This window comes from Pecten maximus, chromosome 13, assembly GCF_902652985.1.
Source record: "Pecten maximus chromosome 13, xPecMax1.1, whole genome shotgun sequence".
Lineage (NCBI taxonomy): Eukaryota > Metazoa > Mollusca > Bivalvia > Pectinida > Pectinidae > Pecten > Pecten maximus.
The window spans coordinates 11,685,318-11,709,911 of NC_047027.1; the positions used below are offsets into that span (position 1 = coordinate 11,685,318).

A 24,594-nucleotide genomic window follows, 5' to 3' on the forward strand; every position below is an offset into this window, starting at 1 on the left:
AGAGGTCACGGCATATATGGCTCAATATTTTCATTTTGTCACCTGGAGTAAGAACAGAAAAAAGGAACATTAAATATGAGCTGGCGTAGCTCAATGATAATAGGTGCTGGCTATAGAAGTTGAAATATTTCTGTAATGGGCAAAAATATCAATTTATAAATATAGTGACATTGAAATTTCAAGAATCTTAACAGAAAATCACAATATTCTGAGTAATCCTGTGCCTGTTTGATTGTATGATGTAATATGCTCAGTTGATACCAATACTTTATATTTATTATCAATGTCTGTGTTTATTAGTTGTCACGTGGATGACAGATGTACAGCGAGAAAACATAGCACACATGTTGGCCTCCATGCACTTGGTACTACGTCAGCAGGACGGCCAGGAAAAAGATTCTGGCGAGTACCGACACATCACCAACACCACTTACGAAAAGTTTGTAGAGAGGTAAGAAATCGTCTTTAGAGAGAAAAGTCACAACAAAATGTTTGTAGGCAGTGTCATTTAAAAAATTAAGTTTATCAAATGTTATGGCCCCTTGATTAACTAAAAACATCATTTCCAGCCATTTCCTTGCAACAAGTGTTAACAGATTTTCTTCAAACATTATAACAAGCCTTAAGGGCTAGGCTGAGTTCGTTTGCCACTTTTGACGGGTATCATTTGGCAGAGTAATGGCCCCTTGATTGATGAAAAATTTAGTTTTCTGTTGTTTCGATGCAATAACTCCCACAAAGATGATCCAAATTATCATCAAACTTAGAAACAGAGTTATTGCTGCTTAATTTATGAAAAACATTGTTATTTGCCATTAAATAACTCTCCCAAATATTTAAGTCTTTAAACTTAAGACCATAATTCAAGGGCTCGGCCAAATTTGTGATAGCCCACACCGAAATAAAGTACAAAAAAAGTATGGGAAAAAAGTACTAAAAAAGCATAGAAAAAGTATGCTTTTTTTGACTCAATTTGGAACCGATATTCCAACACGGTTGCAAATTGAGTCAAAAAAAGTACTAAAGTACAAAAAAAGTCTAACAAAAGTATACCTTTAGTACATTTTATTGTTTTCATTAAGTACAGAAAAAGCACAAATATAGTACAGAAAAAGTACATTAAAAGTACAATAATAGTATAAAGTGCACAGGGCCAAATTGATGGTGTACTTTTTTTGTGCTTTTATACTTTTTTAGTACTTTTACAGGTAAGTCCATAAAGTACAGAAAAAGTACAAAAGTACAAAAAAAGTATGAAAATGGTACAGAAAAAGCAGGAAATTAGTACTGAAAAAGTAGGAAAAAAGTACCAATAAGGTAGGAAATTAGTACTGAAAAAGTAGTGGAAAAGTAGGAAAAAAGTACTAGAAAAGTAGGAAAATAGTACTAAAAAAAGTAGGAAATTTGTACTGAAAAAGTATCAAAAAAGTAGGAAAATGGTATTGAAAAGAAGGAAATTAGGACTGAAAAAGTAGGAAAAAAGTACCAATAAGGTAGGAAATTAGTACTGAAAAAGCAGTGGAAAAGTAGGAAAAAAGTACTAGAAAAGTAGGAAAATAGTACTAAAAAAGTAGGAAATTTGTACTGAAAAAGTATCAAAAAAGTAGGAAAATGGTATTGAAAAGAAGGAAATTAGGACTGAAAAAGTAGGAAAAAGGTACCAATAAGGTAGGAAATTAGTACTGAAAAAGTAGTGGAAAAGTAGGAAAAAAGTACTAGAAAAGTAGGAAAATAGTACTAAAAAAGTAGGAAATTTGTACTGAAAAAGTATAAAAAAAGTACTGAAAAAGTAGGAAAAAAATACCAAAAAAAGGGACTTAATTTAATGGTGTAGGAAATTAGTTCTGAAAATATAGGAGATAAGCTTAAATGAGAATACTGCATGCTTAAACAATACATACATCAGTCCCATTCCTAAGAGAAATGCACAATTGTATCAAGTGAAAACAAACATTGAAATACAAGATTAGTTATCCAATCACAATTCCACTGAGTATAATTTCATGCCATAGCAAAGTCTTGATCTAATAAGCTCGAAATTTGTTTAAGGGTGAGGTTAAGGATTTACAGATGGACATCTATGTATAAGGGCAATAACTTTTGATAAATACTTCTAATATTTTTTTCAAGCAGGAAAACACAATTTTATATCATGTGTATGTAGGAGATCCAGACAAAAAAAATATACTATTCTAAATAAAAAGGGCAATAACATTTGTAAAAATTGTCGTATCATAATTCCTCTTGAGGAAACACAACAAAAAAATGTAAATAAAAAACAATGCATAAATGCATACTGAATACAATGAAGTATGGTATATGCATAATGTTGCTTGCTTAAAAACTGGTCAAATCGAAGTAAGTGTGAATTCGAAAAATAAAATGTCTGATTCTCTTCATTCCTTTTTTGCTTTATGCGAATCATTGCCCTCAATTCGGACCACAATGCAATATCTTCAAGCTTTCCGTCACTTCAGAATGTACTGCATAATCTGTTGGAAGAAAGAGAAAATTTTAAAATATTTTTTATATCAAAACTTAGAATAATTGTGAAGATTTGTTCAATATAAAAATGTAGATAATTTTCCTTATATATGCACCTGATCACTTTACTGTCATTTATTACATGCATGTCTGCTTGGAAGTCTTTTTATCAAGAAAAGCTAGCCACAGGTATACAAGTTTAAAGCTACAACATAAAACTTTTAATTATAAGGATAAGTACTTTAATAAAAATCAAGCTACTCCAGAATTCTCTGAAAGTTTGTTTCATCTTAAATTATGCAACTAACTATCAAAATACTCCAAAACACAGATTTTTTTTATTCAATCATTTCTTGAGATCATTTTTTTGTGAATTGATCATGATCATGACATACAACAAATTTTCAATGGATTTTATTGACTTCGTTTTTTAATGTATTTTCTTCAAATTCCATATACTATAGCAGACAATTATTAGCTCATTTACCGAAATTTTTACATATATTCCCTAAAATAGATATATACACATGTTGCCCGAAATGTGACGTTACTTTCGTTCTTATATTCTAACTTAAAAATGTCATTGCTATTTTTTTTGAAATTTTATGCAATATCTCTTGAAATCAACTACAAAAAATTCTGTAAATATTATCAGATGAATAAGCAAATAATTCTTTACATGTAAGTGAAATTTCAATAAATTCCATTGAAAAACGAAGTCATAAAAATTAATTGGAAATTTGTCAAAATGCATGAAATATGTAGTAAAGATATTACGAATTTACCGTTACGTGACAGAAATAAAATGCAATATAACTACGTCGAAGTTCGTCAATAAAGAAATAAAATTCTTCTTGTTCTCAATATTTGGGTGCTATCAATCAGGATGCTTATAAAATCCCAGGCGTATGGTAGCATAAATCTGTAAATTGAATACTTACGATTGAAACACACGTGGATCTAGCAGTTTGTTAATTAAACTCGGGCCGTGTAAACTGTAATCGGTGATGAATTCATTATGAAAACTCTGAAACACGAAGTAATCAAGTATTAATATTAACATGTGTAGGCCCCTATTCACCTATATAATGTGAAACGATGTAGGAACGTGCAGAAGACGAAATAGATTTAAATAATAAAATTGTAAACTTACCTGGTCGCGATATCTGTGATATTTTCGGGTGAAAATGAGCATTTGTCGCCAAAAACAACAAGAAAGCTGATATTCTTTGGCCACTTACTGACAGATAGTCGATCTTCTTCAGTTAGGCAAGACAATGAATTTCGTTTTTAGGCTATTCTATATCAAAATCGTGTTTGTTTATGTTTCTTCCGTAGATAAACATCCGGTGAAATTCAAACATGGCTATCAGACTTCCCGCTAAAATCTCGCTGTTTGTTGCATCATGGGATAAAAAAAAAGTTTTGTCGGAGATCTACTGTATCGATTTCATTCTTTTATTACTTGTTTTTTTATATTCTACTTCCTTAACCTCTATTGTTTCATACTTTTGGTATTACTACTTCAGCATTTAAAGCTTGCACATTGCACAAAATGATCGCACGAAGCGAACTCGTCAAATCTCGGTAGATTCTGTAAACCGAAGTACACGGCCCCGAGGTCATAGGTGAACCGACCGATGGTAATCTGACACAGGTATAAGCCTCGTCAGTACCTGTTATGTAATCCGGATGTTTTGTTTAAATGAGGGTAAGCACCTGTGATCTGATCGTAGTGAAAGGCAGTCAAGCTTGACAATATAAATTGTTATAATTAACGCTGCGGGCATAAGACTTAGTCTAAGAGGGGCAATATGTGTACAGGTGAGACGGGAGGTACACAGGTAACTCCAATAAACAATAAAGCTAGGTATGATTTGCCATTACAGTCGACTGTCGCTTATATTAATTAACACCACGGGTGAAATTAACTTTCGGTACGACGTTAAGCATATATCCTGATCGCTTTGTTAGCTTAACACACAGGTTTCAAGATTTAGTTTAAAACAGTTGAAATATTTTTGATCGATCTTGGTGTTGCAGTTATTCAAGCCGTCTACTATATCAATTAAAATATTTATGATAGATCTTGGTATTGATCTTGATTTTTGTATACAATAGAGTATTTTATTTGTACACACAACACTCCTACGAGATCATTCTACAACAGATTAGAGTACAGCTACATTGTGTCGTTGTCCGAATTATCGTACGATCTTGCTAAATAAATATCAGACAAATTAAAGTTTTCTTTTTGTGTTCACTTTCACCATTTCAATGAATGCGATGTAATTCTGATTTAAATACCGGAATATTGTTCCTTGATCATGCCTGTTTGTTGTCAGTCAAGCCATATCGAGATCGAGATCATCACAGCGCTTGACTTCAATATACGTTTTACAAAGAAGCGTCCGAGTGACTATATCAGTATTACACATGTTTATATGAGTATATCGGTGAATATTTTGACAGAACACGACGTGATTTCGGGTGCAATTATCAGATGTAATCTTAAAACCACGTATATCCAGCAAGTATATGATATGCAGACAAAGAGCAGGTGATTTTAATTTCATTTGAATGAATTAAAAGCGTATTACAGGCACGGGCACATGTGTGTTCGTAGAGTGATCCCCGATCTGGTAGAGGTTAACGTTTGGATAAACGAAATGTTTTAAACTCCGTTAAAGAGTTTATAATTAAAGCCAAAATACTGTAACTTTAAAGAACGATCTGGAACAAAATTTTTATAGAGCTAAGTTTTGACGTTCGTCACATGAACGTATAGTAACATTCATCAATGTGAAGTTTATTACTTCTGAGATGCATATGGAAATACAAACGAAAAGTGACAAAGAAATCACCGTTAAAATGTGTGAACCTTACTAACAAAGTACATTGAAGTGAAATACTTATGATAATAATTGTTGAATTTTAATTATTTTTTGATAAATTTCTGTGGTACTGATCAAAGTATGAAAAGTATTTTTTAGAACATAAAAAAGACAACAAAAAAAACAACAAAAAACGAGATCAAAAACATTTAATATTACCAAATGATAATTTTCTGTATCTTATTTGATAGATATTTGTTGTGGTTAATCCTGGGTATTATTTTTTTAGTCTTAGATTTGTAGTCGACTGAAAAAGTCAGATTTAATTTTGAAAATATTAATATGCTATAACCCCTCGCAATGTCTGAAAATATTCTAAGTCCATAATAAGTACAAAAAAAGCACAATGGCATTAGCTGAAAAATTCTAAGTCCCAAAAAAGTAGGGAAAAAGTACATCCATATTTTCACAATCTTTCAAAAAAATTCTAAGTCAGATTTTAGCACAAAAAAAGTACTCTGAAAAATTTCAGAGTCCAAATAAAGTACAGAAAAAGTACCCTGAAAAATTTCTAAGTCCAGAATAAGTACAAAAAAAGTACTCTGAAAAATTTCAGAGTCCAAATAAAGTACAGAAAAAGTACCCTGAAAAGTTTCTAAGTCCAGAAAAGTACAAAAAAAGTACTCTGAGAAATTTCAGAGTCCAAATTTAGTACAGAAAAAGTACTCTGAAAAATTTCTAAGTCCAGAAAAGTACAAAAAAAGTATACTTTTTTGGTACTTTTTCAAAAAAGTAGGAAAAAGTGTATACTTAAAGTAGCATAAAAGTATACTTTAGTGTGCTTTATTTCGGTATGGAAGGGCTTGGTAATAGCAGATGAGAAGAGAAGTCTTGCCAAATCACTTTACTTTATCCTGTAATACATGTTCAATAAAACATCTAACTTCTATAAGGCTTTATTTTTTTTCTTCGTGTTTCAAGCAATGCATTATGACTCAACAGAATTTATTCTGTCAACCTGTTATATAATTTATAATGACATGTTTACCTCAAAAATGTTTACCCTACAATATGTCGGGAAACTTGGGAATATGAATTCCACAATTGCTTGTTAATTTTGTACATACATGTAGTTGATATAATGTAACGATACACAACACTACATTGTGACCCATCATTTCAGGTATATTTCACTCGCAAGTACCAAACACAAAGAGGTTAACGAAGTCCAGGAGGCTGTGAAAAGTTCACTCAACCAGATTCGACGCGAAAACGAGGTCGCCATTAAACTCCGCAAACAACAGGAGCATGAAATGATCGTCCTGGAGGAGAGGAAGGCTGTGAGTGTTTACACAGTTATCATTATGGCTGTGATATATATCAGACTGATAGTAAAACAACTGTAGTTTTTGAAGGGTTTATTTTCCTCTATTTTGTCCAATAGATTTAACCCTTTCAACCCTAGGAAACTTTTGTGGACTCTGCCATTCATTTGTCATTTGAAGTCCAATATGCTCAGTAGGGATGAAAGGCTTAAATTCATGAAAGTTAACACTTACATATATTCCTTCAAAGAAAAATTGCAAGTGAAGAAATTTATTGTCTTTTTCATAATTCCTACGTAAAAAGACTCCTTTCACCTTAATCTTTTGGATAAACTGCCAAAGTTTGAGTCACAGAGGAAAAACAGTGTTACATTTATAAGGATTTCATTTGCAGCGTTAAAATCATTACCAGGAAAAATTCTCTAAAAATGTATACACACATTTTACCCAACAGTGTAAAAGACATTAGAACAGCAACAGATATTTTAGGTGTTATACACCAAACAATCTCAAAACAGTCACTGTACAGATTGAAGAATTTCGGAGTCTGGTGGAAAGTGATGGGAAATGACAACAGTGACCTAGATGTATAATATATATACCATACTGTATGTTACAGGGTACCATCAAGATTCTGTCACAGATCGGTCAAGATACAGCCATCACGGAACAGCAGATCAAAGTGGTCAAGGCTCAACTGGACAAAATTTCTAAACTCAAGAAGGTCTGTAGTCCTATAACTATGTGTTAAAAATACAATCTACATACGTCCAGAAAGTTCATAAAGTCCAGAATCTGTCATTGTAATACGATAAAATTGTCTTTGATCATATATATTGTAGAGGAAAATTTGAGTGAAAGTGAAAATAATATAGATGAGAAAGAGAGCTCTTGTGCTAGGTGACATTTATATAGGGAGCCATAGCTGGGCTCCCAACCCTGGCACCTCATTGTAAAGCTCAGGAAATAGAAATTATTCAATCTAAAAGAAAAATTTACAAAAATTTACATTCTAATCAAAATTCATCAGCATTTGGAACTGTTCATATTAGGAAAAGGAATCCCTGGTTGAAAATTTAATAATTCTTCATAGAAGAAGGCCATTAAGTATTTTCACGATATTTTATTAATGATTTATAGCTGTTACCGGAGTACCAGGTGGCTCACGAGCGAGCTGTTTACAAGGCTATTGCTATAGTGGCTGACACGAAGAAAGTCGTTCAGAGCATGAACAGCGAGAAACTGGCCGAGCTTCGGGGCATGAACAAACCTATCATTGATATAGAGGACCTCATGACCGCAGTCATCATGATACGTAAGTAACCAAGTATGCATGACAGCATTATCTGATATATATACATTGTTTATACGTATAATTTTTTTTTTTGTGGTGGTGTTGGTGTGTGCGGAGGAGGAAGAGGTGGTGTAGTTAAATCAAAAAGATGTAGATTTCGTGATGTAGATCTACATCTACATAAGTTACTTATATGATTTTCTTTTCAGTGAAAACCCCATCAGCTGATCTGACATGGCAGAAAGGAGCTAAACGACAGATGGCCAACCTTGAAAGGTAAATCAAGATTCTGTATATTGAAATTGAATACATTTTAGTTTAAAATCAAATCTTTCAAGTAATGAATGAATAACTTTAGATATGGTGTGTAAATATTTGAAGGTCAATTTGTGGTCGGGTGGTCCAGGGTAACACATTCAACTTTAACAAACGGATGTTTTAACATCTGGTATGGGAATGACCTGCCCGAGAATGTGGGTTTTTCTCTGGCTTGTCTGGTATCTCTTTCCACAGAAAGACTCCCTCATGTGCCCAGAGCAAGCATGAGTTAGTCAAAAGTGTTTTGCAATTGTTATAAAAATTGATAAAATTCAGGAAATTGAAATTTTCATTGATAAGTAAATAAATGAAATTCTTTTTAAGAATAATGTTTGATCTCTTTCAGGTTTATCGAGGAGCTGACGTCTTTTGATGACAACCAGCTGGCAGAGTCAACGCTGAACCTAGTAGAGCCTTACCTTAAGAAACCTTCATTTGACCCAGACACTCTGGAGAGGAAGACTGGAAACTCTGCATGTGGCTCTCTCTGTAAATGGGTCCGCGGGGTTGTCAGGTGAGATATTTTGTGACTCTCTTTGTAAATGGATAAGAAAAATAATTTAAAATTTGAAACCAATGCTAAAAAAGAAAATAATACCATCTTTATTCTGTTATAAGCTCTGGGGTTTAAAAAATAAACTTTGATCCAAAGTAGAGGTTTGGTAGATGATGCGTTACCATTAACTCTGATAAACACTGTAGCATGATAATTATCTATCCTCTAAGGTATCACCGTATGATGATCTCCAAAGTCAAACCGCTCCACCAAAAGGTCGAGGAGACAACTCAGGCTGTGGATGATGCAGAACACAAAATGGCTACCCTGGAGAATAAACGCAAGGTACGGAGGTCCATATCGTAAACTAACATTGGTTTAGTTTAGCTTGACTGTAAGATAGGTATGGAGGTCCATATCGTAACAAGTCTTGGTTTAGTTTAGCTTGACTGTTAGATAGGTACGGAGGTCCATATCGTAAACAAGTCTTGGTTAATTATAAGTTTAACTTGAATGTAAGATAGAAAGTTGTGGAGAAAAACCAAACAGGAAGTTTTAGGGGCGGTATCAAATAATACAAATTCACCTCAACAATAACTGAACCCTGTACTTTATTTAATAGTTTGTCCCTCACATGGAACAGGGGTACCATAGTTTTACATTGTGTCCGTTTGTCCTTCTCCATCTTGTCTGAGCTCTGTCTTCTATGTTACTTGTTACTGGAACTTTATACTTGGGGAATGGTTGACCTTAGTGAGGCGTTGTGTCAGGTATCAAAAGTAGGTCACTCAGACCTTTGTCCTTCATCAAGAAGAAGATTATCAGAGCTCTACCTCCTACACTTACCAATGAAACTTCATTCTTGGTGTGTGGGTTCTTATTTATTATGAATATAATCAGGGTATTCTTGGAATATAATTTCACATCTGGTGAGGGACTGTAATTAATTTTCTTGTTGTTTTTTTGGGGTTTTGTTTTTTGCCACTTTGATTAAAGTTCAAAATGTATAAAAATAGATCTAGATGACAAACTTTGAAAAACTATTGTTATAGATATGGAACTGATATGTTATCTTTTGACCTTTGAATGACCTTTGACCTATATTGACCTTGACTATCTGTGTATGATTTATGAGTGTTGTTGTATATATAGGGCTTGGATGTGAGGCTGGACGATCTAGCCAAAGGGTTCGAGGAGGCGACTATTGACAAAAACGAACAGGATGAGAAGACCGTGAGAATGAAGAAAATGCTGGAGACTGCAGCTCAGTTGAGACGGGTGAGAATTTTACACAAATTTATACATGGAACTTACACAGTAGAAACAACGACTACTCATATCTTAACTCATGCTACACTCAATTCCACTGTTATGATATACAACTCTATCAAATTCAGATGGCATGTATATCACCAATGACATATCCCATATCAGCATGCTATCATTATTATGACATACTGGTGGTAATTACAATATTATGAATACATATTAATCCATATGTTGTCTATTCTGTTCCATAAAAATTTTAAATACAAATATATATCATATATTTTAACTGCTATCAATGTTGAATTTTGATAATATATAAAAATCCAACATTTATAAACAGTTCAAAATATAGATATACATGTATAGATATTTTGATACTGTATGCCACTACTTTCAGTTGATATTAATAGTCAACCCGAGCTCCTCCTAGAAATGGCAAATTGTCATGGCATTTATATTTACTTTGAATGCAAAACAAGTTACATCCTTAACTTGTAGTTTAAGTATATAATGTAATATATAAAACCTACTTAGTAAGATAAAACATAGACCAATGTCATATATCTTAGTGTCCATAAGTTTTCTTGTTGAAGGATCGCTATATATATGTATTATTTAACAGACGCTGAAGGGCGAGAGACAGAGATGTCAACAGATCTTTGACTCGTACGAGCGGCGAATCATGTCTGTCCCAGGAGGATGTGCTATGGCTGCAGCTCTGGCCACATACCTCGGACCATACCACCATAACTTCCGTCGCATGATGTTGACCGTCCACTGGCCAAACTGTCTACGTGAGCGTGGAGTTCCGCTTGTCATTGATTCCATTGACGGACTCAAAGGTAGGATTTATACATATCTAACCAAGAAGAAGATTCAGTATATTTTTTATTTGTATTGTAAAGTTGTTTTTTTTCGTGTGTCCAGAGATAATAACAGGATAAATAAAAATTTAGAAGTGTTTTGTTGATAACCAGAGATTCTGTATCATTACATTACAGGCCGTGTGATAGACTGGTCCATTGACTTCCTGAAGACAGCAGCTGGAGCAAGCACCGTGTACGATATCGACTACACCTCCGCCCTAATGGGACCTACAGACATCGAGGACCAACCTGTCACGGATCGCTCCGTCAAGGTATATATTTAATTAAATTTTAACCATTAGATCACCTATCACAAATTAAGTTAAAAGCATTCATTCACTTCATATTATTCTTGTTTATAAATAATTCTCTCTCTCTGTTTTTTACAATTAATAATTTACTGGCTGTCTCTGTGTTTGTCCCTCAGTCCGTTTGTCAGAATAACATTCATGTTTTGTAGACAAACAGTGGAGAAGGTGACAAAGGAAAGGAGGGAGAGACAAAAGAGGAGACAACTGGTGACAAAGAGAAAGAAGCAGAAGAGGACAAAGAAGAATCTGGAGATGAAAAGAAGGATGAGGAGAAAGAAGTGATAGATAAAGAAGGAAAGAGTGTCGAGGAAAAGGAAAAAGATGATTCTGATGGAAAGAAGGAAGAGGAGAGTGAAGTGAAGGAAGAAGCAACAGAAGAAAAGCAAGAAGAAACGAAAGGTAAGAAAAGATTGTTTTCTTTTGTCCTCAAGATAATTCATTATCACTTCACAATTGAACCATCAGGTATGTAAATTAAGGTGTGTGATTACGTATCATGTGGTCCAGCTAGTACGTCAGCACTATATAAAGGCTAGCAGCTTTATATCAAGGATTTTAATTGACGGTACATAACCTTGCTCCTTGATCCTGAAGATTTGATGGAGTATGTGATAAATACATTATTCAAACAAACCATCACCTCTTGAACCTTTATATCTTATTTTGATATTTGGCCTACCAGGAGGGAAGTCGTCCCCAACTGAGGAGAAGACATCGTCCAATTCTGGAGGGACTGAACGCGAGGGACTGGAGCGTATCCAGGAAGAGGGCGATGAGGATAACGAGAGTCAGGTGACCTCATCCTCAGCTCCTCTTCTTACCTCCACCCAGTACAACAAGTATGTTGTCTCTCTCGTCAAACTTCTGGTAGGGGAGAGAACACTCAACGACTGGCTCCGTAAAGGTAAAAACACTTTATGTATATTATAAATAGAAGATTGTTTCTGGGAAGTATAGTCGTGGATGGCTTCATATTGAAACTACTGCCATAAATGTTACCATGAAGTTGGATATGTAGTGAGTAATTCTAAATCCAGCATTAATTAAACTTCAGATGTGCTTTCTTTTTCATGTAGTTTGTGAAAAAAGTAAGATTTCTGTCAAAAATAAATGTTTATAAAGTATATTATAAAATGTAACAATGAAGACATATTACAAACAATTGTGTTGAGAGAATTTCTAAATTAGAGAAGTGGCTATTATAAGACATTAATCAGATGTAATTTTAGTATACTCTGTGTAAAAAAACCACACACACATTAACCCAGATAAAGAACTTTACTTTGCACTGTATTTTTCCCCAGATTTTGGACCAAGACAGATTGAGAATGCGGCTATCCTGTGCTCTTCTTGGCAGCGTCCCCCTATGTTGATTGATCCAAATGGAGAAGGATCAATTTGGCTTGGAAGACTCAACAAATTAATGAACAAAAAGAAGCTTGTTTCTCTAGATATGGACACAAGGTAAGCTGAGAATTTTCTGTTTGTACTTTTTATATGTAAAGTGAAAGTAAAATGGAAATACATACCCAATAAACATGGTAATCATTTCATGTACATGTAATATGAATTTAATATGGCAAGTTTGTGTAATATATGGGATACAAATGAGTTAATTATTTCCCCCTGAAACATGCATTTTTCTTACGTTTTGTTGAAATTTACAAACAGCTTAACAAATTACATGTCAATAGCAGTCCCACGGTTTGCCATGATACATACTAAACGTTTATCATGTTACTTCTGGGACATTGCACCATAATAGGGATTTATAGGCCTGTAAAATATCAATGTTTTGACTGGATTTGCTGTTTAGATGCCCCTTAAGATGGACATACATGAATATGTATATAATATATATCACAACAGGCCAGTTATGTGATAAATATGTATGGTTTGGTTTGTGAATTAACAAGTGTTGATATATATGACGTATTGTGTACCTTTACAGTTATTTTTATATATCAAATCCAAATTATATCATGGCTTTTCTCCGTTTGCTTTTTGAACAATTATAATATATTACTACTAAGACTTTAATTTTAACTTTTATTTTAGCATTAATATTCTCAAAATTATCATTTTGGACTATAATAATTATTTGTCAAGTTAAATCTTGTAATGCTAAAAAGTTCAGGATTTATAGAAAACTGTCATGGATTAGGATTATTGGCAGGTTCAGCTGGGTAGGATTTCTACAGACTGAATATTTTTCTCATTGCTTAGAAAGATTGTTAAAAATAAATAGCAATTCAAAAATAGACTTGGACATTTGATTAATTTCAAGGGTTGAAGCAATTATGAAATGAAAGTTGATTGTGTAACTTGCTTTTTTGGAAGAAGTTTTCAAAAGGAACAATTCTATGATTAAAGACCTCCATATAGCAAACTACTGGAATGTTATATTTAATTGTTTTGGATGATATGGAATAGGTGGAGCCTAAATTGATGCTCTATAGATGTTGTGATAAAAAACTTCCTGGTCACGACACCAAATGTTCCCTCCAACCTAACAGTAGGGCCAGTTAACACATGTTACCTGATGGAGTGAGAAATCACTATAGTTCCAGCCCTAGTTTAGGAAGGATATGGTTTTTTTTTTTATTTTTTCCTTCTATGATTAAAGATATAATAACTCTCAATGATAATGGATCCTGTGGTGGAAAATATCCTGGTCACAGCACCAGAAAATTTCCTTCAATCTAACAATAGAGGCTTTCACTTGAGATCAATTGGAAAATTGCTGTTTTTATCCCTAAAGTGGACAAGATGTTTTTCCTTTCCGTATTACATTTATACTTACTCCTGAAGCAAGATACCGTATACTATAAGAATACTGTTTAAAAATTTTGGTCACAGAAATTTCCCCTATTGTAAAGTTACTTACAAAATTGAATATACTGTATTGAATGTAGATATAGTAAAACTTGTTGAGGTAGTCATTTATCAATTGATTGAGGGATGGCTATTTTAATAATAAAACTTGTTGAGACAGTCATTCATCAAGTGATAGAGGGATGGCTATTTTAAGCCTAATTAAGCCAGGATGGGCAGGATATTTTTCATTACTCTATCAATTTGAACTAATAATTTGTTTTTTATGTAAAATTTGATAATTAACTTCTCAGTTGTGTTATTGATGCTGTGATGGTAATCACAGGTATAATGCTATTCTGATGTAATACAATGTGTGATGCTATAATGATGTACTGATGTTTAACAATGATTTGATGCTAATAATATTTATTTTCATTTTGCTGCCTATCTGGACTGTGTATACCACTAACACTATAATACAGATGGTACGTATGTGTTTGTACTTATACCCTGAATGTGAATCCTCCCACAGGTTCATATAGAGATCACTCACTCTGATTCTTATAAATCAGCCAGTCATTCTAATCAACAAGAATCATAACTCTAACGTCATACGCCCTAAATGCATGTTCACCAAAAAATCGCCACTTATTTTCAGTAAAGAAACACTTTTTATGGTGTTTGTAATTATGTGTTTAGTATTATTTCCATCTGTTTATATGATGCACAGGTTCTCACTAACAACAATTAATTACCATTATTGATATGGAGCACTTGAGCACATGTTTATGAAAGTTGAATGTGTATTTTGAAATTAACATGTATGTATTTTAAAAACAATCTAAATGCATACGTGTACACACATTTGCATATGTATTTTAAACATAAACTTTCTTATAATACAAAATAAAAACCAATATACTTAAAATTCTGAAGCAACTAAAGTTTTGCACACCCTATAAGTTTACATATCTTTTACATTTTGTTTACACATCTTGATGGTTTTGTTCACATGATTGTCACATGATTATCACATCATTGTCACATGATCATCACACGATCTTAGTGAAGCTAGTGTTACACTTATCAGAGTGTAATGATCAGTATAACTATAGCACAACTGGACAGGGTTCAATACCTGTCGCCAGGTACATATATAACAATGCAGCTCAATTGGACACAGCACCGTTCTTGACTCAAGATTCCCCAGTTCAAAGTCCAGTCCTTCCTTTACCTTATTAGTTTTACAATTTGTATCCGACATATTTTACCCACAGAATGTAGAATCAGGTCTCGTATGTACCTTTGCGGTTTTATTTGTTGAATTATACAAATGTAACAGAACTTGACTGTGCTAATTATGCCAGTAACAAGATATTGCTCTAATAGATAGAGCATCTGTCTAGAGTTTGGAGGTCCTGGGTTCAAGTCCTAGACTAGTCATGTTTCCACTCCTATAACCACATATATCCACTACAGTATTTTATTGTTCTACTGATATCCATGTTTCAGTTGGCACAGCAAGACAATACAAGGGTAACATCTCAGAATTATTTTTTTCTCTTCTTTTACTAGAATTAACATTATATATTGTATATTTATGTAACGGTTTATCATTATTATAATGTTCTATTACTTTCATTTCCCTATTACAATGCACTTTATATATACACATAGTATATGTAACGGTTTATCATTATTATAATGTTCTATTACTTTCATTTCCCTATTACAATGCACTTTATATATACACATAGTATATATAACATTTCATCATTATTAAGTGTTCTGTTACTTTCATTTCCCTATTACAATGCACTTTATATATACACATACATTGTATATATAACATTTCATCATTATTTAGTGTTCTGTTACTTTCATTTCCCTATGACAATATACTCTATATATATGCATGTTTATATCCTTGTTCTATTTGATCAAGATGTCCTTGGTATCCCTGTAGGCCTCGTCATTTTTTTCCTATCTGTCTATGAACAAGTAGACTATCACTTTCTTTTTAATTTTATTGAATACATTCATTAGTTTATCTAACCATTTCATTTTCCCCCTTTAATTGATACATTAACAGTGTTTTGGTTAAAGACCAATTTTTGCATTTTTTTCAGAGATTTTACTGGGTTTTCATTATCTTACATAGAACAATGTAAACAACCTACAAAGTACATAAAAAAATTCAATTTATTTAGAACTATGAAAATAAGGGAAAAAAGCAGATATTTCTTCTTGATTCTGAGAACTTGGTTAGGTGGGAATTCTATGATGTTTACTTTTATAACTTTACAATCACTTTTTCTCTCTACAGAATAATAACCAAAACTTTGATTAAGTAAGTTATACCACAACTGGTAAGATTAATCCGACTGGTTGTATCAATGCCATTACTTAGATTTAACAAGTAGCCCATGACTTTCATATTAATTTTATAAAACATTTCATGTTCATGAAATGACTATATAGTTATCATGGATTTATAATTAAATTAACATTTAAAGATTGAAGTAATGTATTGAATAGTAATCAGATTAATGATGGGAGTGAATGGCAATATTTTAATGAGAATTTACTTTTAAATAAGTGACAGTGTTATATTGACAAATTACTTTAAAATATATGTGTTTTATTTTTACTTATTTATGAATGGCAAAATTTTATATACTGAACACACTTAAGTAAATAAATAAATGAAATTTTAAAGTTATTAAAAGAAAAATAATATTATAATGAAAATTAATGAATAAATTACAGAAATCTTATAACAGCTAACTTGTGAATGAATAACAGCATTTTAATGGCTACATTTACTTAATGAAAAATAATGACAATATTCTTGACTAATGACAATTTAAATTATTCTTTAATCAATTGCAAAATTATAATCACTGCTTTAAATAGATGAGCAATTTTAATAATGTAAATTGATATTATATCAATATAATTGAAATTAATTACAGGATTTTTATAACAGCTTATTAAAAGTCTTGTAAATGAATATTTTAATGACAGTTAAAATAATTGTTGTTGAATAACTTATTATCAATTAAATCTAACTTGCTGATAAAAAGCAGCATTTAAAGACTATTTACTTTAAAGAATGACAGAATTTTAATGACATTAATTGATAAAAACCATAATTTTACATGTTGATGAAAAGGCAGAAATTTGAATTTGATTATTAAAGAATGACAGAATTTAAAGATAATCAATTCACATGTAAATTAATGACAATATTTTAATGTCAATTAACCTGCAAATGAATGGCAGAATGTTATGACTGCTTACAAGTTTATTATAGTATAATAGAATTGTCTAACTATTTGGTGTCCTGGTTTTGATAAACCTTAGTTAGAGAAAACTACAAATGGTAGAAATGTTATAAACATTTATCGCATGAATTTAGAATTTCATTTTTGTTAGATGTTTAAGGATGTGAACATTGGCTATTCACTGATATAAAGGTGAATCTATCTATTTCTATTGCTTGTGTTCTGTTCCGTGCATGATTGTAGATATTAACATAACAAAATATTGTATTCTACACCATATATTGTCTGTATCATCATTGAGATCCTGTGTTCAAATATTGCTGACATATTATACACTATATATTGTCTGTCAACCAATATAATCTAGGTATAGATACATATGTATCGTATATATGTTTAGCTATATATATATAGATATTCAAACTATCTTGTCTGTTTTTCTGGGGTAGCTGTGTCACTTTTGTATTGATCATGTATGATGTTTGTCTGGATCTATCGACTTACCAAACAGGATCTTTGTTAAAAATAGATTTGTCAATTGTTCTTATTAATTTTTTGCTCTCGATTCAATTTTAATTTTGAGAATTTCTAGGGAGTTATATCACTTTTAGAATATCCGTATATATATATTTTACATTTGAGAGGGAGGTGGGGGGGGGGGGGGGGGGGGGGGGGGGGGTTAAAGTTATCATTTGCTTATAGTATAGGTTTATAAAAAATCATTTTGATTGAATGAAGTAGAAACTTTCTTAACTAAGCTCACCATTTTTTAAGGAGGAGACAAACAAGTGCAGACAGCTCATAGTTTTTTTTCAGAATTGTTGACTGACTTTAATAGGTCTTCAGATTCCTTCTTTGTGGAATGATAACATCATCTACAAGAGATTAAAGTTTTTTTTCATTGATTTATTTGGGCTGGTTTTATGGCTTTATAATACTGCATTGCTGTGTCTATAGATTAGCCACCTGGAAAATGGTGGCAAAGTATTTTAATTTTAATTAAGTTCTTGCCAATTGTAACATATGTAAGAATACATTTCTAATGGAGATTTCATGTAGATTTCCATGTAATTTTATTACTGGGAAGTAAATGATTAGAAAATGAGTTTGCATGGAACTGTTGTATATAAGTGAGTTTACTTCGACTTCTAGGACTGACCCACACGTGATAATGACGCTGGAAAAGGCCATCATGCGAGGAAAGCCCGTCCTGCTGAGTAACTGTGAGGAACACATCGACAATATCATTACCCCTCTGATGCACCACAGGAACACCGCTAACGAGAATGATCGCGATGAAGGTAAGGAACACCGCTAATGAGAATGATCACGACGAAGGTAAGGAACACCGCTAATGAGAATGATCACGACGAAGGTAAGGAACACTGCTAAAGAGAAAGACAGCGACGAAGTTAAGGCTCACCTGTATTTATCTACCAATTAAACCCTTGCTCGGTAACAAGCCCACCTGTATATGTTGCAGTTCAATGAAAATTCTGATAAATCCACTCCATATTTTGAGTTTAAGTTTTATGTTTAGGACCCTGGGCTTATTGCAGGATAAGATGATAATGTTTTGAAATGTTTTCTTACAAATAGTTTATAATCTTCGATCTGAAAGGTATCAGTTAATTAAAATATCTATAATGTGATTTAATTGCTAGATTTCCATTAGCAGACAATATAATATTATGTGTATTGTTACAAATCGTGCTGTGACATCAGTTCAGGTGTACTGTCAATTTGCAAAAAGATAGAACAAATTTCCTTTGGAATATAGTATGCAGTAATATACCCAATACAAATAATGATGCCTTCATATTGTTAATTAAATGTTTAAATGAGTCATTACTATTTCAGAGCCACGGATGATCAGATTCTGCGGCCGCCGAGTTCTCTGTCACCAAGATTTCCGATTCTATCTATCAGCACCACTCGCAAAGCCAAAATTTAATCCAGAAATAGCATCTGGTACAACCCTCATCAACTTTGGTGTGTCACATGACACGCTGACAGAGGATCTCTTGACACGTGCATTTGCCCGAATGCGTCCGAAGCTGTTCAAGGAGCGCATGTTGGCATTAAAAAATATGCAGCTACAACGGGACACTTTGCTTCGCCTGTCAGAGATTGTCAAGGATCGCATTCTCACCCAACAGGAGGCCATGTTAGGTAGTGCGAAGGCCCTCAAGTTCATCACTGATATCACAAATGCCAAGATGGAGGTGAGTGATGATACCATGTCTAACTAGTGTCCCCTTGGTTTAATGGTTTATACTGCAAGCATATGTTAATGTAATGCACAAAATTTAGCATTAATATCACTGAAAATTTCCGCTTGAAACGTTCAGCTAAATTTTGATTGTGCTACTTGTAGTTTCTGTATATTGTATTGCAAGCTTGAAGAAAGTAAAATACTGTTGTTGATATTTTAGCTGGCCAATCAGCTCACAGAGACGCAGAATTTACTCACAGATCTTGACGACCTAAAAGATGAGTTATTTCCCTTGGCTCGACGGGCTGCCATGCTGTACGCGATCTTGCGTTCCCTCCAGAGTATACATAACGAGTACCAGTTTACGATGCGCTACTTTGTAGAGCTATTTGATGAAGCAGTTGGAGGGGAAGTTCCACAGGAATTCTGGGAAGATGATGATGATGGAGTGAGTATATACTTTGTACTGCAGTCCTGATATAAGAAAGATGTTTAACTGATTTAAAATAAGATCAAACTTATTACCAAAATTGATAAAAAAAATCTTACTCATTGATAAATCCAATACTTCTTGTGAAATTAAGAAAACTACAGTTAGAATTCTGTAAATGACTGAGATTTGTATAACCAGGGTTATGAGGATGCTGACGACCAAAGTAGTGTGGACTTAGAGAAGAAACGTCGAACTGGAAGTACGTCATCTCACGCCTCCAAAGACAGCGCTACTGCCGGGGCTCAAACCACAGAAAAACAGTTCAAGTCAGAGAAGGACAAGACCGAGGGCGAGTATGAGGCCGATTTTGAGGGCGACAGTCACGTACAGAGTCAACAGCAGGCTACGACAGAGGGTGAGTGATACCGGAGAATATAGGTACACAACAATGTGTAAACCACCAACATACCATACCATACTTATATTTTCCTTTAAATAGTTTTTTTGTGATTTTTTTTGGTGATGAATAATTGGATTATCGAGTGACTTATTATTTCCCGAATATTGTAGTATGATATGTTTTCGTGTGATTTTGAAATATTTTCTCTGAAAACTTTTCCTTTATTACCAAGTTACCTGTATTCAGTAACGCCTTGCCTCTCATGACATAATGGTCATATAAAGATATGGACAATTTTATAGCTTCAGATTTATTGATTTAGATTGACAAGATTTATATTTTCCAGATATTTAAGATCTTTTTTTTCTAGAGGCCACTCTTCATTTTTCCTTCATTCCCAAAGATTATTTATTTAATTGGTTTAAATATGTTTGTTTTAAAAGGTGATGAATCGGCCAGTACTGCTGCAGCCCAGAAGCTGATAGCAGGATCTGAATCAGAGGAATTACCTCCCCTCGAGATCCCTGAGACCACTACCTTACCCTCCGAAGGGGTGGAGTACGACAACTTATCAGCCAATCAGATTAAAAAGATTATGGATGAACTGACGGGACTGGTCTACAGGAGAATTAGAGAGTATGTGTACTTTGGTGTGAATGTTTTTTTCTATACTGGGAAAGGCAAAATGTTTTAGCTTTCTGATATTTCCCCTCAAATATAGCAAAAGTTTAAAGTTTAACTAATCTCTGCTATAATACTTCGAGTATTAATATACTCATAGCATTATTTTTTCAATGTTAAAAGTTTTCATCGGCAATTTTTTCTCAGAGTATACAGAGTAGCGATGGTCTTGTACCTGCTAACATTTGTGATATTAATTGTTGATGTGTTATATATTTAATCTTTGCCTAACTAGTTTATTTTGATGTACAGGAGTCTGTATGAGGAGGACTGCCTGTTGTTTACCACACTTCTGACACTCAACATACAGTCGGAGGGTATGGAGAACTTCTCAAACGAGGAAATGTCACTACTGCTTCAAGGTAAATACCAACAACAAACATCTCACCTCACATCATACTGTAACCTTTGACCTCTAGAATACCTTTATAACTTGTGTTCTGACCTAGTATTACCATAACCTTTGACCTCTAGAACAGCTATATAAATTGTCTTCTGATGCTGTTTAACTATAACCTAGCCTTGACCTCTAGAATATCTTGTTACACTCTGACCCTGTTTAACTCTAACCTTTGACCTCTAGAATACCTGGTTACACTCTGACCCTGTATTACTGTAACCTCTGACCTTACAGGTAACCCAGGCCTGGGGATGCAGCTGACCCTTGAGGACTTTGACTGTAAGGACACCCCACCAGATTGGATGCCCCAGGAGAAATGGGAGGACATCATGGCTCTGTCTGTCCTTCCTGGACCACTCGACAGCCTCTGTATCAACTTCGCCCAGAACTCAGACGGCTGGCATGCCTGGTACAAATCTACTCATCCAGAGAAGGAAGCTCTCCCCCTGACACCAGTGGAGGGTGAGGCCTCTATAGGTAAGGGTACATAGATAACCCTCCCCCTGACACCAGTGGAGGGTGAGGCCACTATAGGTAAGGGTACATAGATAACCCTCCCCCTGACACCAGTGGAGGGTGAGGCCTCTATAGGTAAGGGTACACAGATAACCCTCCCCCTGACACCAGTGGAGGGTGAGGCCTCTATAGGTAAGGGTACATAGATAACCCTCCCCCTGACACCAGTGGAGGGTGAAGCCTCTATAGGTAAGGGTACATAGATAACCCTCCCCCTGACACCAGTGGAGGGTGAGGCCTCTATAGGTAAGGGTACACAGATAACTCTCCCCCTGACACCAGTGGAGGGTGAGGCCTCTATAGGTAAGAGTACATAGATAACCCTCCCCCTGACACCAGTGGAGGGTGAGGCCACTATAGGTAAGGGTACATAGATAACCCTCCCCCTGACACCAGTGGAGGGTGAGGCCTCTATAGGTAAGGGTACACTGATAACCCTCCCTCTGACACCAGTGGAGGGTGAGGCCTCTATAGGTAAGGGTACATAGATAACCCTCCCTCTGACACCAGTGGAGGGTGAGGTCTCTATAGGTAAGGGTACATAGATAACCCTCCCCCTGACACCAGTGGAGGGTGAGGCCTCTATAGGTAAGGGTACATAGATAACCCTCCCCCTGACACCAGTGGAGGGTGAGGCCTCTATAGGTAAGGGTACACTGATAACCCTCCCTCTGACACCAGTGGAGGGTGAGGTCTCTATAGGTAAAGGTACATAGATAACCCTCCCTCTGACACCAGTGGAGGGTGAGGTCTCTATAGGTAAAGGTACATAGATAACCCTCCCCCTGACACCAGTGGAGGGTGAGGCCTCTATAGGTAAGGGTACATAGATAACCCTCCCTCTGACACCAGTGGAGGGTGAGGTCTCTATAGGTAAGGGTACATAGATAACCCTCCCTCTGACACCAGTGGAGGGTGAGGCCTCTATAGGTAAGGGTACACAGATAACCCTCCCTCTGACACCAGTGGAGGGTGAGGTCTCTATAGGTAAAGGTACATAGATAACCATCCCCCTGACACCAGTGGGGGGTGAGGCCTCTATAGGTAAGGGTACATAGATAACCCTCCCTCTGACACCACTGGAGGGTGAGGCCACTATAGGTAAGGGTACATAGATAACCCTCCCTCTGACACCAGTGGAGGGTGAGGCCTCTATAGGTAAGGGTACATAGATAACCCTCCCTCTGACACCAGTGGAGGGTGAGGTCTCTATAGGTAAGGGTACATAGATAACCCTCCCCCTGACACCAGTAGAGGGTGAGGCCTCTATAGGTAAGGGTACATAGATAACCCTCCCTCTGACACCAGTGGAGGGTGAGGCCTCTATAGGTAAGGGTACACAGATAACCCTCCCCCTGACACCAGTGGAGGGTGAGGCCTCTATAGGTAAGGGTACATAGATAACCCTCCCCCTGACACCAGTGGAGGGTGAGGCCTCTATAGGTAAGGGTACATAGATAACCCTCCCCTGACACCAGTGGGGGGGTGAGGCCTCTATAGGTAAGGGTACTCAGATAACCCTCCCTCTGACACCAGTGGAGGGTGAGGCCTCTATAGGTAAGGGTACATAGATAACCCTCCCTCTGACACCAGTGGAGGGTGAGGCCACTATAGGTAAGGGTACACAGATAACCCTCCCCCTGACACCAGTGGAGGGTGAGGCCTCTATAGGTAAGGGTACACAGATAACCCTCCCTCTGACACCAGTGGAGGGTGAGGCCTCTATAGGTAAGGGTACACAGATAATCCTCCCTCTGACACCAGTGGAGGGTGAGGCCTCTATAGGTAAGGGTACATAGATAACCCTCCCCCTGACACCAGTGGAGGGTGAGGCCTCTATAGGTAAGGGTACACAGATAACCCTCCCTCTGACACCAGTGGAGGGTGATCATGAGGCCTCTATAGTTAAGTGTACATAGATAAGAATCAAACTTTATTTTCCTTTATTTATACATGTTACTCCCACATTAATTTTACTTGTACATAAAGAGATACCAATAGTGTATGTGGGGAATTCTGATCAGTTTCCTGTATTCAGAGTACACTTTGGTTTGCGACCAATAGACCAGTTTCTAGGTGTCATATACATGTAATTCACCATGAAATCATTTATCAGATAAAAGCTAGGCTCCAACTTAGATTGGTAACCGATTTTATGGATTTCCGACCGTTTTACCTGTATATGCAGGATAAATTTGTCAAAACAAATATGTGTCAAAAAAATGAAATGTCTTTTCCGCACTGATTTGTACTAAAGCTTTACCTTCCTTTGTTTTACTACAGAGAATCGGCCAGGATCTGGCGGGAGTAAGAACAGTCGTGGTGGAGGCTCAAAGTCTCCCGACCTCGGCCCATTGTCTGACTTCCACCAACTGCTACTACTGAGGATGCTGCGGCCAGATCGTCTCCCAATCGCCCTCGTCCGATACGTCAACAAACACCTGACCTTTAACCTGCCCAACCAATCTGACTTCAGTATACATGAGGTCCTGAAGGATGCCAAGCGCCACCTTGGGGTACTGCTCTTACTGCCACCTAGTGTCACAAACGGGCCAAAGAACCCATCGTCCCGTCTGAGTCTAACCCACCCTCCGGTCGATGTCCTCATTAGGATGGCTAAGGTGAGAGAGCAGATCATGGTATCTTGT

At 35.3% G+C, this 24,594-nt stretch overlaps 1 protein-coding gene across 1 annotated transcript in view; it reads left to right on the forward strand.

Annotated features, from left to right (window-relative positions):
* Nucleotides 1–24,594, forward strand: part of LOC117341280 (dynein beta chain, flagellar outer arm-like) — a 101,462-nt gene that overhangs the window by 58,729 nt on the left and 18,139 nt on the right. Inside the window, 23 exon segments of the mRNA XM_033903135.1 lie at nucleotides 301–451; nucleotides 6,502–6,658; nucleotides 7,263–7,367; nucleotides 7,784–7,958; nucleotides 8,147–8,213; nucleotides 8,602–8,769; nucleotides 8,982–9,096; nucleotides 9,904–10,029; nucleotides 10,643–10,862; nucleotides 11,022–11,158; nucleotides 11,347–11,596; nucleotides 11,880–12,101; nucleotides 12,502–12,661; nucleotides 14,497–14,499; nucleotides 15,527–15,550; nucleotides 18,454–18,602; nucleotides 19,162–19,526; nucleotides 19,737–19,964; nucleotides 20,148–20,364; nucleotides 20,793–20,985; nucleotides 21,283–21,392; nucleotides 21,665–21,907; nucleotides 24,230–24,567. Coding sequence (XP_033759026.1) covers nucleotides 301–451; nucleotides 6,502–6,658; nucleotides 7,263–7,367; nucleotides 7,784–7,958; nucleotides 8,147–8,213; nucleotides 8,602–8,769; nucleotides 8,982–9,096; nucleotides 9,904–10,029; nucleotides 10,643–10,862; nucleotides 11,022–11,158; nucleotides 11,347–11,596; nucleotides 11,880–12,101; nucleotides 12,502–12,661; nucleotides 14,497–14,499; nucleotides 15,527–15,550; nucleotides 18,454–18,602; nucleotides 19,162–19,526; nucleotides 19,737–19,964; nucleotides 20,148–20,364; nucleotides 20,793–20,985; nucleotides 21,283–21,392; nucleotides 21,665–21,907; nucleotides 24,230–24,567 — 3,923 coding nt within the window.